Below are 18623 nucleotides of genomic sequence, written 5' to 3'. Positions count from 1 at the left end.
ACAAACATAAGATGGTGAACTTGCATTTTAAAATCAACTTTGAACATAGATTTAAATTATTTCAACTCTACAACTGAGTTCTGGATCTCCATCCAGGCTGCACAGCCCCAGCCCCGCATTTTTCCCACATCCTCTAGAAGATGAGGAGACTGGCCTTAAATAAATATAGTCAGTGCCTTTTTTTTCTAGCACAGAAACTCACTTTTTAAGCTTATAAGCTCCCACTGTTCTTGCACTTGAGTTTTGAACTGTTTTCTCTTACCCCCAGTTGGCTGAAACCTGATATGGGAAAAAAGGCCAAGCACAAGACACAGATTAAGAAGAAAACGTTGAATCCTGAGTTTAACGAGGTAGGGATGGATCTGGTTTTTTATATTAATAAATCAATTTAGCTAATTACTGTGTTGTGTGGAGGAGGTGGAAGACAAACTCTCTGAGGATTGATTCCTTGCTCAGTCTCCTTTCCCACTTCTGTTTCCAGCAGTATTTTGGGAATGACTTTGCCACGGGGCCAGGCAGCACATACACCCTGAAACCTCCCTGCTGCTGGTGCTGCTGACTCTGTGTCTCCCTGGCTGGGGGGTGTGGGTGGGATGGATGCCCCTGGGGTCCCACCACTGGTTCTGCTTTGATGGGACACCTGGAAAGAGCTCACGTAGGTACAGGGAGTGAGCTCAGCTCCTGTCATCCTGAGAGAAGAGGTGCTACAGGGAAGGACCATTTTCTCTTAATTAATTTTAACTCTTCTCTCACTGGATTTTGAATCCAGGCTGTACAGAGAACATGTGCAATCCCTTAGCTGCAGGGTTTTGGGGGGTGTTTTCCTGGAGTGTTTTACGTGTTTTTCTCCTTCTGCAGGAGTTCTTCTATGACATAAAACACAGTGATCTGGCCAAGAAGTCACTGGACATTTCAGTCTGGGATTACGACATCGGAAAATCCAATGACTACATTGGTGAGCTGAAAGTCTTTGCACTCTGGGGTGTGTTTTTTGGTGCCCAAGACAGTGTTTGCTGTATGGGAGGGGTGTACTGGTCACCTGCCCTGTGAGGAACCACAGGTGGGACCATGGAAGCTGGTGGGGTGCTGGTATCAGACACCACATACACTGCACCCACTGTGCTGCCCCAGCTCCTGCGTCCCAGGGGGCCCTTCTGGGCAAGCAAAGCATCTCAGGGTGTTTCCATGAGATTTTTGATCCAAGAGGTGAAAAAGGTGTTGCAAATGCGAGTTCTGTCCCTATGGAGGGATTTACTGTAACATCAGCATCCCCTCTGAATGCCATGTCTCCTCTCTCCCTGTCTCCCAGGCGGTTGCCAGCTCGGCATTACGGCCAAGGGTGAGCGCTTGAAACACTGGTATGAATGTTTGAAGAACAAGGACAAGAAGATTGAGCGCTGGCACACCCTCCAAAACGAGAACCACGTTGCCAGTGATTAAAGGGAGCTGCTGCCTCACGCTCCCCAACAGCCCATCTTCTGCCAAGCCCTTGTAGATCTCTGATGTCTGTCTTCCAGCGCAGTCATGCCTTGCTACAGCCTCTGGTCCCAGGGCAGTGATGCTCTTCTGCCTCCTCTGAGCATCCTCTGTCCTCACCTCCACCTGAAAACCAACCCAGATCCTTCATATTCTCTTCCTCTGTTTATTTTTTGTTTTGGGAGGGAGGTTATTGAGTTCCCCTGGTGTGTAATTTTGTCAAGCAATAGTTCCCTTCTGACTGTTCCTCTCTCTCACTGGTCTCACACACCCCGTGGTAGCGTTCCCGTTGTGTGTCCGATGCTCTGTGTTCCTCCAGCCTCTGCTCCTCTGGCTCATCCCATTGCCACTGGCTTGTGGCTCTGGTATCTCCCAGTGGGATGTGCAGCCACCAGTCTGGCCGTGCTCCTGTCAGGCACTGGGGGTGTGGAGTGCTGGTGTTGGAGCATCGGCCTGTTCTGCTTGTGTGATATCGATACCTCAGTTGCAATAATGAAAAAGCTCTTTGGCTTTGGTGTGGGTCGTCACCGTCTCCTGGTGTCTGTGTTGTCATGATTAGGCCAAAGCCTGTGTCACTGATGTAATCTTGCGAGTCCTGCTTGAGCTTTACTTCTGGTTTGGTCCACCTGAGCAATATTGTGGTACATCCTTTGCTGAGAAGATCCACCAATAACACAATAACAGTTATGAGGAATAGGGAACTCTGTGCTCGCAGGGAAGCAGGTTTGGGTTGGTTCATGTGGTTCCTTTTGCCTGAGGAACTCACACGCTGTTGCTGTAGGAGCCCACCCGTGTTTCAAGGTTGTGACTACCTCCTCTTCACCTCTGAGCTGTGTAGTAGTGACTGAGCCCTGAGGGCAGTCCCTGGGCCCCCTCAGACCACCCCTCCTGCTGCCGAGCGTTTGCCGTGCCACGCTCAGGAGGGAAGCCGAGGGAGATGACACTTCCCACCAAGTAGCTGTGTGCAAGGATTATTGCTTTGAATTGCTTCAAAACACCATAACTACTGAAATTAGCTGGGACAGTTAGAGGTCTTCCAAACTCTGGTTGTTTTGGTTTTGGTTTTTTTTTTTCCTATTCTGCACAAGAACCACTGTCTTCAACCTGCGCTTTAGTTATCTCCTGGAGCTGTTCAATCTGTCCTCAATAGCAGGAGAGCAAAGACATTCTCAGACTGATACTGGTCAGGTTTGGTACCATTTGCTGGCTCTGGACAACCTCAAGCATAGTTGATAGTAGCACAATAAGCACTATGGAATATATTGTCAGTGGGCTACACACTGAGCATGTTGTATGAAACCTCAACCCTTTCAGTCCATGACTCCCCGTGCACCCGCTGCTGCAGTCGGGTGGGGAACTGTCCTGTGGCCTGGGCAGCTCTTTCAGTTGGATGAGTTGTTTTCTTGATATTTTCTTTAAATTGTCTTTTTCCCCCAGCAGAACTTCCTCTGAATGCTGACACTCTGTGACCGTCCCCCTAGCTCTGTGCCAAGTAATGTCACCGGCTCTGGGTGACAAAAACCCCCGTGTGTGGAGCGATGCTGCTGCAGAGCAGCCCTGCCCCAGCCCAGCCCAGGGTTCTACACATCCAAGGAGGTCTGTGTTGCCTCCCACAGCCCCCATGCTCCCCATCCTTGGACCACCAGGTGGGGAAAACCAACCTAAACCACCCTGTGCATCCTCTGCTTTGTCTGGCCTGAGCTGGGAGACCTCTTCCATCATCCCAGACTCATCCTATGGCACAGAGAGTTTAATGGAAGAGGATACTTGAAAATTTTGCCCTTCTTTCATGGAGTTCTTGACTCTGCACCAGTAGAGTGAGATCTCTGAACCAGACTGTCCACAACCCAGACTGAAATGAATCTATTCTTTGGAGTGGTTTCCCTCTGTGTCCTGTGCTGAAATCTCACTGCTCTGCCCAGCTGGTTCAGCTGTGGGATGGTTGGACTCCAGGATCAATGGTTGGACTTGATCTTAGAGGTCTTTTCCAACCTTAATTATTCTATACTGCCCTGTCCCTTCCAGAGTGATCAAATCTGGCCAAAACCTCCCTGCTCATCTCAGAGCCGTTGGGCCCAGAGCTATGCTGGGGAAGTGGGTAACTGGGGTAAAATTACCTTTGAAAAACAGTATTTAAGGAATTCCTCAATGTCCCCCAGCCCTGCAGCAGCCCAGCCTCCTTTGTATGTGCAGAACAACTCAATTAAGGTTGCCATTACCCTGTCCTGTATTGCCATTCTCTGTCCAGCCTGCTTTCCCTTCGAACAAAGGATACTCAAATCATCTTTTTACACTCACAAAAATCAAGTGCAACTTGCCAATCTCCCCAGTATTGTGCAAACCACGGTCCTGGTGTCTTGCCACCTTCTCAGTTTTTCTGATAGTAATTTCTGCCCTGAATGACTTCTTTTCTTTGTAAATAAAGCATGCACATCTGGATTGGGAATGGTGAAAAACAACAACAAAATAAAAATAAAAGCCTCTTCTACTGCTGTTTGCATTCAAAGTCGCATGCAGTGATTTTACAGCAAAATATCAGTTTACAACTATTAAGAGAAAAAGAAAATGTTACACAGGAACTAGAAATACTCCAGTCTTCCGCTGCATGCAGCACAACATCCTCTCTTGATGTGGTATCTAATAAAGTGAGACTATTGGAAAAGAAAAAAATAAATGTGGGTTTTGGCTTCTTTCATTCCCTGTGGGAATATGAACCCCATGGGTTCATATGTGGGCATTTGTGGTGGGCTTGGAGGTGCTGGGACATTGGATTGGGTTTAGGATATTGAGTTTGGGATGGTGGGTGCAGGTTTTTCTATGAGGGAAGAGATCATAATTCTGCAGAGCTTGGTTTGGCTCCTCTGCTCCTGGGGGATAGCAGGGATGGTGTTGGGAATATCTGGGTTAAATCTTGGGGATGTTGTGGGGGTCGATCCTTTGTGCACATCCAAGGCATCCACGGGCTCCCACTCACTTCGTTCCTGGGGGTGAATGCCATGGGAAAGACCATGGCTTCCTTCAGAAGGTGGCTTCCTTCTGATGCTCCCTCTGAGAGCAAACCCATCCCATGAGAAACCAACCTCCCCAGTTTGGAGAGCATGAGCCTTTCCGTCCTCTGGCTGCAGCTCCTGTTGCTCCACTGCAAAAGAACATCCCACCAGGACCTGCACAACCCAAACAATGATTTCCTCCATTTTCGGTTTTCATTTGGGCATTTTTAAGCTCAGTTTCCAGGGATGGGCACGCTGGGCCGGGGGAAGCCCCTTAGGATGCAGCTCCACAGGGTGATGCCCCAGCCCTGGGTTGGTGACATCGTACCCTCCGTGTGCCCGGAAGGGGAGCGTGAGGCCGAGCCGGGGAGGTGGCGGGTGGCCGGGCTGGTGGCGATGCCCAGAGACAGCAGCAGATGTCACTGGAGCTCCAAAGATGAAGCGGGAAGGAAATGTCAGAAGGATATCCCGCTATTTCCAGGCATGTCGAGAACTTCGGGGCCAACCTCACCCCTCCCCTCCCTTGCACTGCTGCTAAAGCTTGTTCTCTTCCGGAGCTCTGGTGGCAGGGAAGACTTGGGCCTTTGTCCGCTGGAAGGGGTGTTCCCAGGGAAGTCTATCAGCCTTAAAATTGAACTTCAAATTCCTTTCATTAGCTTTTTTTCAGCCTTCTTCCCACTGATTTTTCCTCTCTGCTGCTGCCCAGAAAGTAGCCAGAGGAGAGGTCCCAGTGGAGAGGTCCCATCCAAGAGGTTCCAGCTGAGAGGTTTCATTCAAGAACTCCCAGCAAGGAGGTCCCATCCAAGAGGTCTCAGGCGAGAGATCCTATCCAAAAGCTCCCAGCAGATAGGTCTCATCCAAGAGCTCCCAGCCAAGAAATCCCACCCTAGAGGTCCCAGCAGAGAGGTCACCCAACTCCAGCTGAAGACTGGGATGATCATCCCCCCTATTCCCTGTGCTGTGTTCCACTGCAGGTGACAGAGCACCAGCTGTGATTGGTTGTGAAGTCCTGAATGGAAAAGGCTTCCAAATAGAGAAATAGAGATTCCTCTATTGTCCCCCCTGATTTTTATTTGTCCTTCCTCATTTTCCCGTCAGCTGCTCTGAAAAAGAAACCCTTGGATTGCAATTTGCACTTGAACAGGACCATTCTTTACCTCTCTTGCTTTTGTAGGTGGGTTTCCAGTTTTAATTACACCTGAGAACATATGAATTGTTCTGCTGTTCCCACCAGTTTCCTTGTGTGCTAATTAGATTTAGACCTTTGGTACAATCAATAGATTCTCGTCTTGGTCCGGGCCAGGCCAGTCCTGGCCAGTAATTTACAGCTCCGGTAGTTCTGAAATCAATATAGATTTGCTCTTCATTGAGAGGGATGTAAAATATGGGTGACAGCAGCACTAAGCAACTGACGTGGAAGCAGGTCCCTTGCTGATCTTGGAGAGGGGCCAGGAAAATCAGAGAGGAAAAGCTACAGGAATGTTGAGCAAGCACTGGGCTGAAGACACTGACAAAGTGTTGCTTTGCCCCTGGAGCCCTGGAGCAGGAGATGCAGAGCACAACGTGGCCAAATGGCTCCTCTCCAAGGTGCATGTTGCTGCATGAGGTCATGGCAGCACCCAATGACCCAGCTCATGCCAGAATCCCCTAGTGCTGTTTTTTGTCTACGTCCTTGGGGTATCCTTCATTAAAAGAATGTGTTAGGAAGCTCTCAGTGTCTTACATGATTCTGGGGCATCATTGAGGTTCTCCTGCTTCACTGAGCAGGACAGAAACCTTCCATGGCTTTTCATCTTCTGGGGGAAAAAATAAAATTAAAAAAAGCAAGCTTTTACTATTTAACATTTCACTTAAAAAATAGAGGAGCTCAACTAAATAAATCCCTTTTCTATCCGCTTTCAAGGCCGGCTTTTCAAAAAGCCAGCAGCTCAAAATCTCTTTATCTCACAGGGCACAGATAACAATGTAATTATGAGCTCAGATCAATGGCTTTCATCTCGTCGGGTCCTCAGCCTAAAATAAACTGTTGTTCTTTCACTCAGGTGCAGAGTTGGGGCTACAAACTCCTCTGGGCTCCTGCAGAACCAGTTAGGAGAGGTGAAGGTCTGTGGTGGGGTCTGGAGAGGCCACAAAGACCTGCCTGGGGGAAACTGAGGTTTGGATTGTCTCGTTTCTGCACGGGGAGGCACCTCTTGGGGACATTTTGGGGGTGCTGGGCGATGAATCAATGCCCCTCAATGAGGGTCATGGGCAGGGAGCAGGTGAACTGGGAAGATCAGGCAGCGGGAGGTTGGCTCCTGCCTCCAAACCTGAATTAAGCAGCTGGAGTCGAGATGGAAACTGCAGTTTTCTGCTTTTAGAGATCTGAGAGCTCTCTGAATCCATTAGAGATAACTGATTTCTCAGGTTTTCTGGCAGCACTATAAAAAAAATCCCACAAACTGTCTCCTTTCAAAAACTGTCCAAGCAAAAGGACTCGCCTTGATCTGGTCAAACTGGAAAATAAAAGCAGTGGCAGATAAAAAGGAACAAAAGAAATAAATTTACAGTTGTGTGAAAGGGAATTGCTACTGAGAAGCCTTCAGGTTGTTTGTAGCCAGGATGGGCTGAATTTGAGAGGGAAGGAGCCTGAGAAATTTGTAGGTGTCTCTATCACTCCTCTTTGTTGCCTGATGAAGGTCAGCATTATTAATTAAGGGCCAGCCAGGCAGAGCTGCAGAGCTGATGGGTATCTACCTGATAAGAACCTTGTCATGGAAACCCTGAGTGTTACAGCCAAGATCTCAAGAGCCTCAGCAAATCAGGGCTTTATTCAGCCTGAAGACAAAGAGCGTTTTCCTTTTAAAATTTGAATTATTCAGCTCCCTGTGACTCCTACTCCGTTGTGGGAGGCAGGTGGGATCTCCAGGGGCTGAATTCAGTCTGTGCCTTATCTCCAAAGCTCTCCCCAAGGACAAGGGTTCTTAAGCTCTCCCCTCGCTGAAGCTCACACAGCTTTCAACCCCAGCCACTGCTCTCAGGGTGTATTTAATAGCCCAGACTTGCAAACTGGCTGTGATCAAGTGGTTGGAAAGTTTTCAGAGAAAAAAAGCCTTTGGAGACAGCCAGGCAGGAAAACTGGGCATGAAAACCTGCCTAAGGGAAAAGGTATCCTGCCAGGCCAGAGGACTATAGGTCAAGGTGGGTTATATCACTGGAGAATAGACTCCTTCCAGCCCTGGAAGTGTCCAAGGCCAGGTTGGACAGGGCTTGGAGCAACCTGGTCTAGTGGAATATGTCCCTGCCCATGGCAGGGAGTGGAATGGGATGAGTTTTAAGGTCCCTTCCAACTAAATTGTCCTGGGATTCCATGAGGAAACAGAAGCACGAAGCAAAGCGTTGTTGAACTAAAAACCCAGTAAAAGGGAAAATAAACCCTAGAAGGTCCCTGGGAGGGGTGCCCAGGGATGTTCTGGTGCACAGGGAGTGTGTCTGATGCACGAGGATCATGCTGAGCTGGAGCTGCTCTCCTGGAGACGGAACCTCATCGATCGCTTTTGTTTTACAAGCGGCGCTGCCGTGATAATATTTGGCAGCAACATTAACCCTGAAATATGAGCTGCACTTGGGCCGCTTTATATTTAATTGTGTGAAAAATGACACGGCCACGGTGTTGGTGCCCTGGAAATCTCCATCCCTCTCTGCCAGTGCTGTGGGGAAGGTGCTGATCCACAGGCTGGGGACCAGCACGGTGCCAGCACCGCAGAGGGGACAGTGTTGGTCACCCCGTGCCTTCCCAGTTCCTGGCATCTCTCTGTCCTGCAGCAGTGACCAAAGGTGCTGGAAAATCTCCTGTGCTCATGCAAGTGGCCAGTGGCAGATGGAGCTTTGGCTGCTGTCCCTGGGGCAGAGTGTGATGGGATCAGCGTGGGGAGGTGGGGGCAGCAGGGCCACCCATCCACAGAACAGCTGCTGGTGGTGACAGCACAGCATTTATTCATCCCAGTTTAGTTTCCATGTCTTCTTCTCCTAATCAACTTGAAACACTTAACAGCATCCTACACAGGAGCTGGGGAGAAAGGCAGCATGAAGAGGGAGGTGGAGCTGGGTGGTGCTGACATTTAATTCAGACAAGGATTTATGCTAAAATAGAGTTAAAAATTACTGTCCTGGTGCAAAACAGCTGCAGCCAAGAGCATAGGAGAGCTGTGGGCACAGGGATCTGCTTTGTCCCTGGGATGGGGGAGGATGTGCACCCGGGGGGGGGGGTATTCCCAGCCAGGACCTGCTTTAGTAAAGCCACAGGGGCACAGGGGGAGAAAAGGTGACATAGGTGTCAGTGGTCAAGCCTAAAGCTTGATAAAAAGCCTCGTGAGTGTTTCCAGCCCGGGGTTGCACTGTGCCAAGTGTGGGACTGGCCCCTGGCACCCAGCAGGATGAGGCTTTGAAGCCTTGGCAGCAGGTTGGTTTAATCATCAAATTGCAGGGCAAGGAGACGTGACAGGTCACCTTGGTCACTCAGCCGTCTGTCACACGTCCTTCCCTGACCCAACCAGCACATTCCATCCTGCACCATCCCTGCTTCCCCCCCATCATTAAGGATCCCACATCACCCCACAGACACCTCCTGAACTGACACCTCCCTTTATCCTCAGTTACCACTGGTACTTAACAAGCAGCTCCCTCCAGTTCATCTTATTTTTTGCCCTGGCAGGGGGACGATGGGGTGGAAACTCATCGCTCTCTTCAGCTCATGGAAAGGTCTGTCCCTGCCTGATCGGAATTGTGATGACCCAAAACTGCACCTCCTGAAATCCTTAAATACCAATGAATTTGTGCAAGGGGCACATCTGCACTGGGGGGAATTCTTAAGCACTAGTGTGGAAAGGAGCATTTTAAACATATCAAGAGATGACTTTTTGCCTCAGCGAGGAAAGGGACATTTTGAAACACAGCGATTAATTGATGTGAGGTCTTTTTCCCCCAGCTTTTTATTCATAGTTTTTAGACAAATGCTCCTCAGGTCAGGTCTGACCAGTGCTGTGGATCTATTGCTGCTGAGCACATGACAACAGCATCCAGGCAGCAGGTCCATGGGAGAAATCCCACGTTTTAGAGCAGCTCGGGATGTGTTCCAGCCCCGAGGCAGGGCAGTGCCGCAGGAGCTGCTTTGAGGAGTAGCCTCCCGAGTCCTGCTCACGAGTCCTCCCTTGCTCCATCAGCAAATGGTCCTTCCTTGAGCTGAATAATTCAGGCTCTGCAGCGCTGCTGGTCCCGCCGGGTGAGCGGGGAATGCCAATGAGGCGGGCGCTGCGGAGCCGCACGGCAGCGGCCGTCTGGGCTCAGAAAGCTGGAAATGAATCCTTTGCCCCCCTCTAAGAGGTGCCACCCCGGCCCCCAGGGCAAGCCCCCTTCCCGGGAGGACCCACCTGCACTTTGAAGCCCTGGAGCCGAGTTGGATGGTTCAGGATGCAGCGCTGGTGCAGCAAATCTGCTTCTGGCTCCACTTCGAGATGCAGGTGATGTCGTGGCCTCGGGGACACAAGTGAGGACACGAGGTGGCTTCAGGACAAGGAGAACCCGGGGGCTGGTGGGAAAATAAACCTTGTTCCCAGGTCCTGGTCACTGCACTCCAGGAGGTGGTCCTGAGGCTGGAGCAGAGCTGAGACACCCTGGGCTGTCCTCGCAGCATCCCTGTCCTTCATCCCTCCTGTCCCTGCCCTTTGCCTCCTCCTGCTCTCTGGGGGTTGCTCCTGGGCTGGGGCTTTGCTGGGGGGATGTTCCTGGCATCACATGATGCAGAAATAGGTGGAGAGCAGGTGAGCTGATCCCCAAACTGGGAAGCAGGAGCATGGAGGCCGCAGCTTCGTGCCCCCCATTTCACGGTGTCCCACTGATGGGATGGATGGATGAATGGATGCCAGTTGGGATGGAGAGAGATAGAAACCACCCCTACTCCTCTCTGGGTCTGTTTTTGTGCTGATGGAGCTGGGACTGGGGTCCTGAGCAGCACCTGGCATGTTGCACATTGTAGGATATCAAAGGGGGGATAACAGTGCTGAGCACCCTGTGGTTCTGGTGTCCATCCCTCCCACAGCTGGTGGAGCTGTCAACATTCCTGCTCCATTTTCTGGATGAACCAGGCTGTGGGTGAAATAATTTGCTGAGAATCGTTAACCTAATGATGGAGGTTTTTGATAAACAGCTTAGCCTGGCTGTGGGAAAATGGGCTTAGTGATGGATCTGGAGAGAAAGAGGGGAAAAGGAATCGGAATGAGTGGTGGGAGGCTCAGAGAGCACCAAGACTGGGGTCCCCTCCCAGCCCCCTAAGCCCAGTGATTCTGTGTCCCATCCCACCTCTCTCCATCCTGGAGATGGAAAGGAGCAGGAATAGAGTGTGAGCACCAGAATCCTGCCAAGCCATGGGATTTATGGATAAAGCCTCAGGACCACATCACGGTGCTGCTCTGGAGTAAAAAAGAAAAAAAAAAGCAGCTTTGTGGCCACAAATATTGGAGATAGTGGGAAGTGGCACCAGTCAGAAGGGAGTTAGGAGTGAATATTCCCATTTATGTACAGAATTGTGCCAGACAAGCAGGTTTTGCCAAGAAGCTCTGAACAGGCAGAGGGAAAGGAAAGGCCACCAGTTTAATCTTTAAGTCTCTGTGCAATTTTTCTGCCTGAATCAGAATTAACTTTGGAGCTGGGCAAGCTCTAACCGCCGATAATTAAGCCCAAAACACATCAGCCTCAACATCAGGTGCCCCCCCTCCCTCCCCATTTGGTCCCTGGCCCTATTATTTTAAATTGATGCAATTATTCATCTTGCAGAGTAATATATTTTAGTTCTCTGGTGCCCAGCGGACCTTAAAGCAGAAAAATGCTTTAATAAACCCAAGATGGGGCTTCCTGGAAGCCAGAGCAGTGGATTATTAAGAAGAGGAGCAGGTTTGGGAATCTTTAATAAATTTTTGCCTAAGATTTCTTTCTTGCAATGAATTTCTATGATTAGTAAGTGTTTTCTGTTCGCTGATTAACTTTGTTTATTCCTTAATTAGATTTAGCTCCGTCTGTCTCGTGGTTCCGAAATAATTGTTTGATTAATGGGCCTGAATTTACATTTTCATTAAGCCCCCAAAATCAACTCTGCACCAATTAGCCACCCAGAACATGCAGATCTGGGACATTAGAATGACAATTTTAGCCCATTAAGTGATAACTGTTCTATTGATTGGTGATAATGGAGAAGAGGCAGTAAATCCAGAGGCAGGTATTCCAGGGGGAATGCTGGGAATGCACCCCAGCAGCACCATTCCCCATCCCATCAAATCCCATCCCCATTCCTCATCCCATCTCATTCCTCTTTCACCATTCCCCATGCCCATCCCATTCCAACCCATCCCATCCCCATCCTCATCCCCATCCCATTAAGTCATTGATTAAGTGGCTTTAATTGGTTCTTTCAATTTGGGCATCCACTGGAAAGGGAGGGCTCCCAGTTAGGGATCAGTGATGAAGGTGGAATCATTTCCCTGGATGGGATGGGATGGAAATGGGATGGGGATGGGAGAGTATGGGGATGAAATGGAGATGGGATGGAAACGGGAATTGGAACGGGGATGAGGATGGAAATGGAGTGGGTTGGGATGGGATGGGCATGGGGAATGGTGAAAGGAGAATGAGATGGGATGGGATAGGATGGGATAGGGATAAGGAATGGGGATGGGATTTGATGGGATGGGATGGAGTGGGGATGGGGAATGGTGAAAGGAAAATGGGATGCAATGGGAATGAGAATGGAGATGGGATGTGATTGAATGGGAAATGGGGAATGAGGGATGGGAACAGGGTGGGAATAGGGACTGGGACAAGGACAGGAGAACAAATGGGGATGGAGATGGGGACAAGAGCAGAAATAGGAATAGGAATAGGAATAGGAATAGGAATAGGAATAGGAATAGGAATAGGAATAGGAATAGGAATAGGAACAGGGATGGGGACAGGAAGGGCACAGGGACAGAGACAAGGCCACTGCCAAGAAGCCACTTGGCTGCTGACTCCGCGGGGAGGGAGATGAGTATCTGGTTGTGTCAGACACAGCCTAAAACGTGCCTGGAGGTGCTTTTCCAGTGGGGAGGAGGAGAAAGTGGGGGACAAACAAGCACTTTTTCCCATTCCCAGGGGGCACTCCAGGCTGTGGGATGTCACCCTGGCCTGGCTCTGCAGCTCTTAACACTCCAGCAGAGCTAGGGTGGGAGCCAGTTACTATATTTGCTCTCACCACAACTGTGGCTTTTTTTTTTTTTTTTCTGCTCGATTCTGCTCTCAAAAAGTAGGACACAGCCATTCCACGTGTCTGCTCCAAAGCTACATAATCTCCTGCCATGGGCTGGGCTGGGGCTGGCAGCACTCTGGCCAGGAGCAGGGTTTGCTGGATGCCTGAGGGATCCACGGGCACTGGATCCGGCACTGCCACGGCTCAGCTGCAGCAAGGGGGGGGCTGGAGGGGATGGACACCCCTGGGGAGCCCCTTGGATCCCGTCCTGCTTGTGGAGGCTGGGGTTTTGTGGGACCTTGTGTCACCTGTGCCTGGGGACCACCAGGCAGTGCTGGCCATGTGGCCCTTCCTCTCTCCCACCGTGATGCTCTGGCCAGCCATCCCACTGCCCTCATCCCAGCCCTTGGATGCTCCTCATCCTCAGAGAAGCTCAGAGCAAATCCCTCTGCCAGCAGCACTGACCAGGCAGGAGGATGAGAAAACTAGGGGAAATGGGCATTTTTTAAGGTTTTCATGAGTTTCCCCATTTCAAGCAGGAATAAGGCTGGACCTGCCTCACTGTGCCCCATCTTTTCCCCACCCTGAGCACAAACCAGACTCCGGGAGGGTGAGGAAGGAGCATCTCCAGCTGCAGCAGCAGTGCTCGGCAGTGCCCAGCACAGCAGGGGGAGCAGCTCATTTATCAGCCAGCGCTAAGGGATGATGCCAAAATCCCACAGCAAAGCCACGGGAAGCAGTTTTGCCTCTGAATTTGCTCCTCCACTGAAGCATTGGGACGAACCCGTGCACACAGATGGTTTGTCTGTTCCTCCCCCAGCCAAACACCTGCGCTGCCTCCCAGAGCAGCTGCTGCTGGGAGGATTTGGGGACCTGCTCTACTTGGGGATGTCCTGGTCCACCTGGACCAAAATCACTCCCAGGGCCATGGCCAGGAGCAGCCACAGCCTCAGGCTGAGCCCCAGAGGCACTGGAGGGGGGACAAATGGTCCCAAGGAAATGTACAGCCTTTCCATCTTCTCCATCCGTGGCTGAAGGTCTGTGGAGCTGCCTCTGCCTGGGTCGGAGGGCAGAGCATCACCCCGACTCCAGCCACAGCATTTCCCTACATCCATCACCATTATCCCTGGCATTTAATCATGCATGACCCATGGATTTGCTGCAGGTATCAAGGATTTATTTCCCTGAATCCCAGATGCTCCAGTCCTGGGCATGCTGCCCTCCCAGAGTGGGTCCTGGTGGATCCCAGCTAGATCTGGGCAAATCCTCCATCAGGCACGAAAATTCCCTCCTTCAGACACTTTTTCTCCAAAAGCCTGAAGTTTTCAGGGCAGGAGGAAATTCTGGGGGCTGTGGGGAAGGGTTTGGTGATGGTTTGGTGATACCATTCATGGCAACAGGGCACAGTCACATCCTGGTGCCCGCTGTGCTCCAACAGGCAGCTTGCAAACTACAAAAACACATGAAAGACAAACCCAGATCCATCAATTAGTGGAAATAAATGGAAATTAAATCTCCTTTTGAAGTTTAAGGGAAGGTGCTGAGCTGGCTGTGTGTGACAGAGGCTGTGGGAGTGGAGGCTGCAGCTCAGGACGTGCTTCTGACACTCATGGAGCACCAGGAGATACTCAGGACACCCCTGGGAGGAATCTTCATCACATTTTAGACCTCAGCAGCCCTGAAAAGTTAAGCACTGAGCCCAAGGTCACCCTATAGTAGCCCCATGGATTGCAAAATGCCCATTCCTGGTGAATTCCTGCATGGCTCAATGCTTTGTATTCAAAGGGCAAATAGCTCTCACGGAGAACAAGGAGCTTTAAACTAAAAGAGAGGAGATTTAAATTGTTTTTTAGGAAGCAATTCTTTCCTGTAAGGATGGTGAGGTCCTGGTACATATTGCCCAGAGAAGCTGTGGCTGCCCCATCCCTGGGAGTGTTCCAGGCCAGGTTGGATGCAGCATTCCCTCCTTCCCTGAGCCATCTCCTCCTGCCCCAAACCATCCCCTCCTGCCCCAAAATGCCCCCCCCCCATTCCAGCACAGCAACACAGTCCCAGAGTGTTGGGTTTTAGAATTTATTAGTACGACAATCTGATTTATGCCCTGCTGACAAATGGGATGTTGTATTTCAGGAGTTTATCCCAGGAGAACAAATAAATAAACAGAGTGATGGAAACCTCATGAATTTTTTAAAGAGCTTATCAAAATCTGTTTTTTCCCCCCTTTTTCCACTGGCAGAGTGGCTGAAAGGGGAAAGATCCCCTCCATCTGCATTCTCTGCACTTCTTTTCCCTTCAATCTCTTAATCCTCTTCTTTCCAGCTTTAATCCACACAGTTGCCTCTTTCTTGTTTGGGTGGGTTTTTTATCAATTCCTCCAACTCCAAATAATCACAAAACCAACAGCAAGGCACTGTGTCCATCCTCTCAGCCCTGCTGCTCCAGGGAGCATCCACAAAAGCCTGGGTCAGCGTTACATCATCCCAGTTCCTATTTTTTCCCTTTTCTCACCCTAAAATGACCCTCGATTTGCAGCCGTGGGGCGTTTCTTGAGCTTGGCCATCCATCACCTCCAGGTCCCTCCCCAGGGACTCACGCCCCTGTCCTGACATCCTAATGAGTTAATTAAGGAAAACCAGGGCAGGAGAGGTGTGAGCCCTCTGGGGGATGCTTTCTGGGAGATGAATCTCCAGGAGAGGCTCGTGTTATTCCCAGAGGACCATGGCCACCACCTGCTTCCCAGGGAAATACCAGAATTGAGGAGAACTCTTGAGCACCTCACGGCGGTTGGAGCAGGGTCATGGGTGGATTCCCATTCCAAAGAGCCACTTCCCAACATTCCCCGGCAGCTGCCAAGGGCTGGTCAATCCTTTTCAGCACTGGGGATGGTGCCAGGGATGCCAGTGATACTCAGGGCTCTGAGACTCACACACACCCCCTGCCTCCAACCTCTCCAGAGTCCAAAATTCACCCCTACAAGCAATTAAACCCCATCAGAACAACCCTGCTTGCCCTCATTTCAGTGATTTCAGCTCATTCCCAGCAAAGTCGTAACAATGGGAAATGTGTATGAAAAAGAAGAGTGGGAAAGGCACCAGCATGGCCAGCAGGAGCTGATTATTCCACAGCATTCCTCATTTCTGGGCATTATCCCCTTTTCCTGCCCCACACAGCTGAGGTGGAGCAGAGACAGGCACCAAGAGCATGGGATTTGCTAATTATTGACTTTTAATCAGCTGCTCCACGATAACCTGGCCCAGCTCCCCAGTCCAGGAGAGCCAGGATTGCAGGGACATTTTCCACTCCCTGGGAGGTGGAAAAACACAGAGAAACACACCAGGGGGTCAGAGAGGATGGGAATAAGTAAATTACTCAAATGAGGCTTCTTGTCCTGCCTTTCCCTGGATGTCACTCCTTAGGGATCCAGTCTGCAGGCACCAGCCTCACCCTGGAAGGAAGGCAAAGCCTCCAGGAGACTCCCAGCTGGAACACTGCTGGTTCCTGGGGGCCAGTGGGAGAAAACCCTCTTTCAGCTTCACCTGCACCCCCCCACCAGGAAGAAGTTAGCTATTAAAAAATTGACATTTCAAGTCACAAAAGGCCCAAACTGGGACTTCAAACCCAAACTTGTTTTTCCACATCCCCACTCATTAGTGGAGCAGAGCAAGAAAGCACCGAGCGACCCATTTAAATTTTAGATTCTGACCTTTCTGCTTAAGATCTTTTCAGACATTCTGTTTACAGCTTTTTTTTTTTTTTATGCTGGCACTTCATAATCCTCAAAATGAGATTTGATGCAGCTTTTTTAATATTATAATGCACCTCATCCTCTTTTTTCCAGCCCTCCCGAGCCAGCTTTGTAATTAGGAGTTTCTAAAAAGACCATAAATGAGGGCTGCAGCCTCCTGCTGTGGTGGGGAGGAGGGGACGGTGACTCCAGTGTCCCCATTGGAATGGGGACCCAGAATTTGCCCTTATCCAAGGAAAGCCACTCCAGTGCCAGGGCACTGGGAGCCACCAGCTCCACTCCCCTGGATAAGGCTGTCGCCAGGAACCTCCACAATCACTTTTGGCTCAAGATCCAACACCCCTGACGTAGGGATTTATCTGGGAACACTTAAGGCTGATGTCAAAAGCCCCTTATCAACAACCAAAAGGATTTTAGGGTCAAAACCACCCTGGAAGCCCTGCAGAACTGTGTCTTTCTGGTGCGGCATCGCTGGGAGAAGTGATTTGGAGTCACTTCCTTTGCACCACAGTCAATAAGGAAAATAGATTTGATGTCTCAGGAGGATCCTGAGAAGCCAAACTGTTTTCCAGTGGATGTTGGTCTCAGGGGGAACTGTGCATCCCATTAGGAGACCTGGAATTGCAAGCACCCCTTTGGGGAGCTGCAGAGGGAGAAGACACCCCTGTTTTTATAACATACAGGACAGAATTGCTGGTTTGGGGGGGAATGTGGGACTGTTCGGAAGCAGGGAAGGCCCCTGGGTGTGGGACCCACTGATCCAGCTGATGGCAGGTCTCATCTCCCCTCATTCCCAGCAGTCTCCCGCAGCCTTGTCCGGAGGGAGGGAATGCTGCTGGGGCTCTGTATGGCCAACCCAAGGAAACAAGTGCCAGGAGGATTAAAATAGTACAAAGAGCTCCTCAGCCCCCAGCCTGGAGCTGAGGCAGCACTCCCAGCCTGGTTTCCTATGGAAACGAGCCGTGGTCCATCCGCCTGCGCCTGCCTGGAGGGGTTTGGGATCCTCCTTGCACATGGATGCTCCTGCATCCAGCATGGATAGAGCTGAGGATGCAGGGTCCCTCAGCAGGGACAGCAGCAGGATCCAGCCTCTCCTCAGCTGCTGCTTTCCCAAAACTCCCGCCTTGGGCTCCAGGGCTGGGGGCTCCCAGTGGGATTCGTGAACCACCGTGGGCACGTTCCTCAGGGTCCTCCCGCTCCACTGGCACCTGGAAAATGCCCCCTCCAAACCCATATCCCTGTTTGCAGCAAAGCTGAATGTGGGAGAAGAGTCCATGGCCATGGAAGGTGCTGCCTTAATCATGTTCAGCACAAGGTTTTCCTCTGGATCCTTTTTTAATTATCTCCTGACTTGGAGGGACTCGGTGTGTGCCACAGCCCTGGAATACTGAGGGAGAGGAATCCCCAGCACTGAGCAGGAGATGGGGCTCCCAGCTCCCCCAGCACCCCTAAAAATCCTCCCCAGTGCTTAAAGCAGCCAATAAAAGGGATGAGGAAAAAATCCCCTCTCACCTTAATCTCTTTAGAGTTGTAATTTTTCTTATTCCCAGATCTTAACCGTTTACAAATTAATTTTTCATTGATCTGACACACAAAAAACCTCCCCAAACCCAACATATATGCATACTTACGCATATATATCCCGTTATATATTAATTTTATTTAGCTCTAATACGTTTATTTATAGTGCTTATTAATATTATTTATACACATTTCATCCAGACATCTCTACATTTCTATATCTCTATATATTTCTATATGTCTATCTATATATTTCCATATCTCTATATTTTTGTATTTATATATATATAGTTATATTAATATTTACATTAATATTTATTTATTTATTTATTCATTTATTTGTTGAATGTCTTTTTTCTCCTTGTTGGCCCCGCTCAATAACTCTCCCACCGATCCCGAGTGCCAAGACTGGGACGACGCTGGGGATGGAGCCGGGTCCTCGTGGGGGGTCCAGCGTCACCCACCGCCCGCATCCTCAGCGTCCCTGCCCGGGAGCCGCTTCCTGGCACATCTCGCCTCCCTAAAAAAAGAGGAAAAAATATAAATAAATTTAAAAAAAATTCCAAACGAGGTGGTGCGGGGGCGGGAGGGACGGGGTTAAAAGGCAGGCGGGCGGCGGAGGGAGCGGAGCCGCTGG

The 18623-nt window shown here is 50.2% G+C and overlaps 1 protein-coding gene across 5 annotated transcripts in view; it reads left to right on the top strand.

Moving 5' to 3' along the window:
- The window catches only part of RPH3A (rabphilin 3A), a 31723-nt gene extending 28291 nt beyond the window's left edge, over positions 1–3432 (top strand). For all 5 annotated transcript variants that reach the window (XM_032706018.1, XM_032706020.1, XM_032706019.1 and 2 more), the window contains 3 exons: positions 269–350; positions 859–955; positions 1310–3432. In XM_032706018.1, coding sequence (XP_032561909.1) covers positions 269–350; positions 859–955; positions 1310–1440 — 310 coding nt within the window. In that variant the 3' untranslated portion in view covers positions 1441–3432. The remainder of the gene's footprint in view (positions 1–268; positions 351–858; positions 956–1309) is intronic.
- Positions 3433–18623: the final 15191 nt, after the last annotated feature.

The sequence above is a fragment of the Chiroxiphia lanceolata genome, chromosome 18, assembly GCF_009829145.1.
Source record: "Chiroxiphia lanceolata isolate bChiLan1 chromosome 18, bChiLan1.pri, whole genome shotgun sequence".
Classification (NCBI taxonomy): domain Eukaryota; kingdom Metazoa; phylum Chordata; class Aves; order Passeriformes; family Pipridae; genus Chiroxiphia; species Chiroxiphia lanceolata.
The sequence above is the reverse complement of the archived record's forward strand: the minus strand, read 5'-3'. Positions and strand labels throughout refer to the sequence as shown.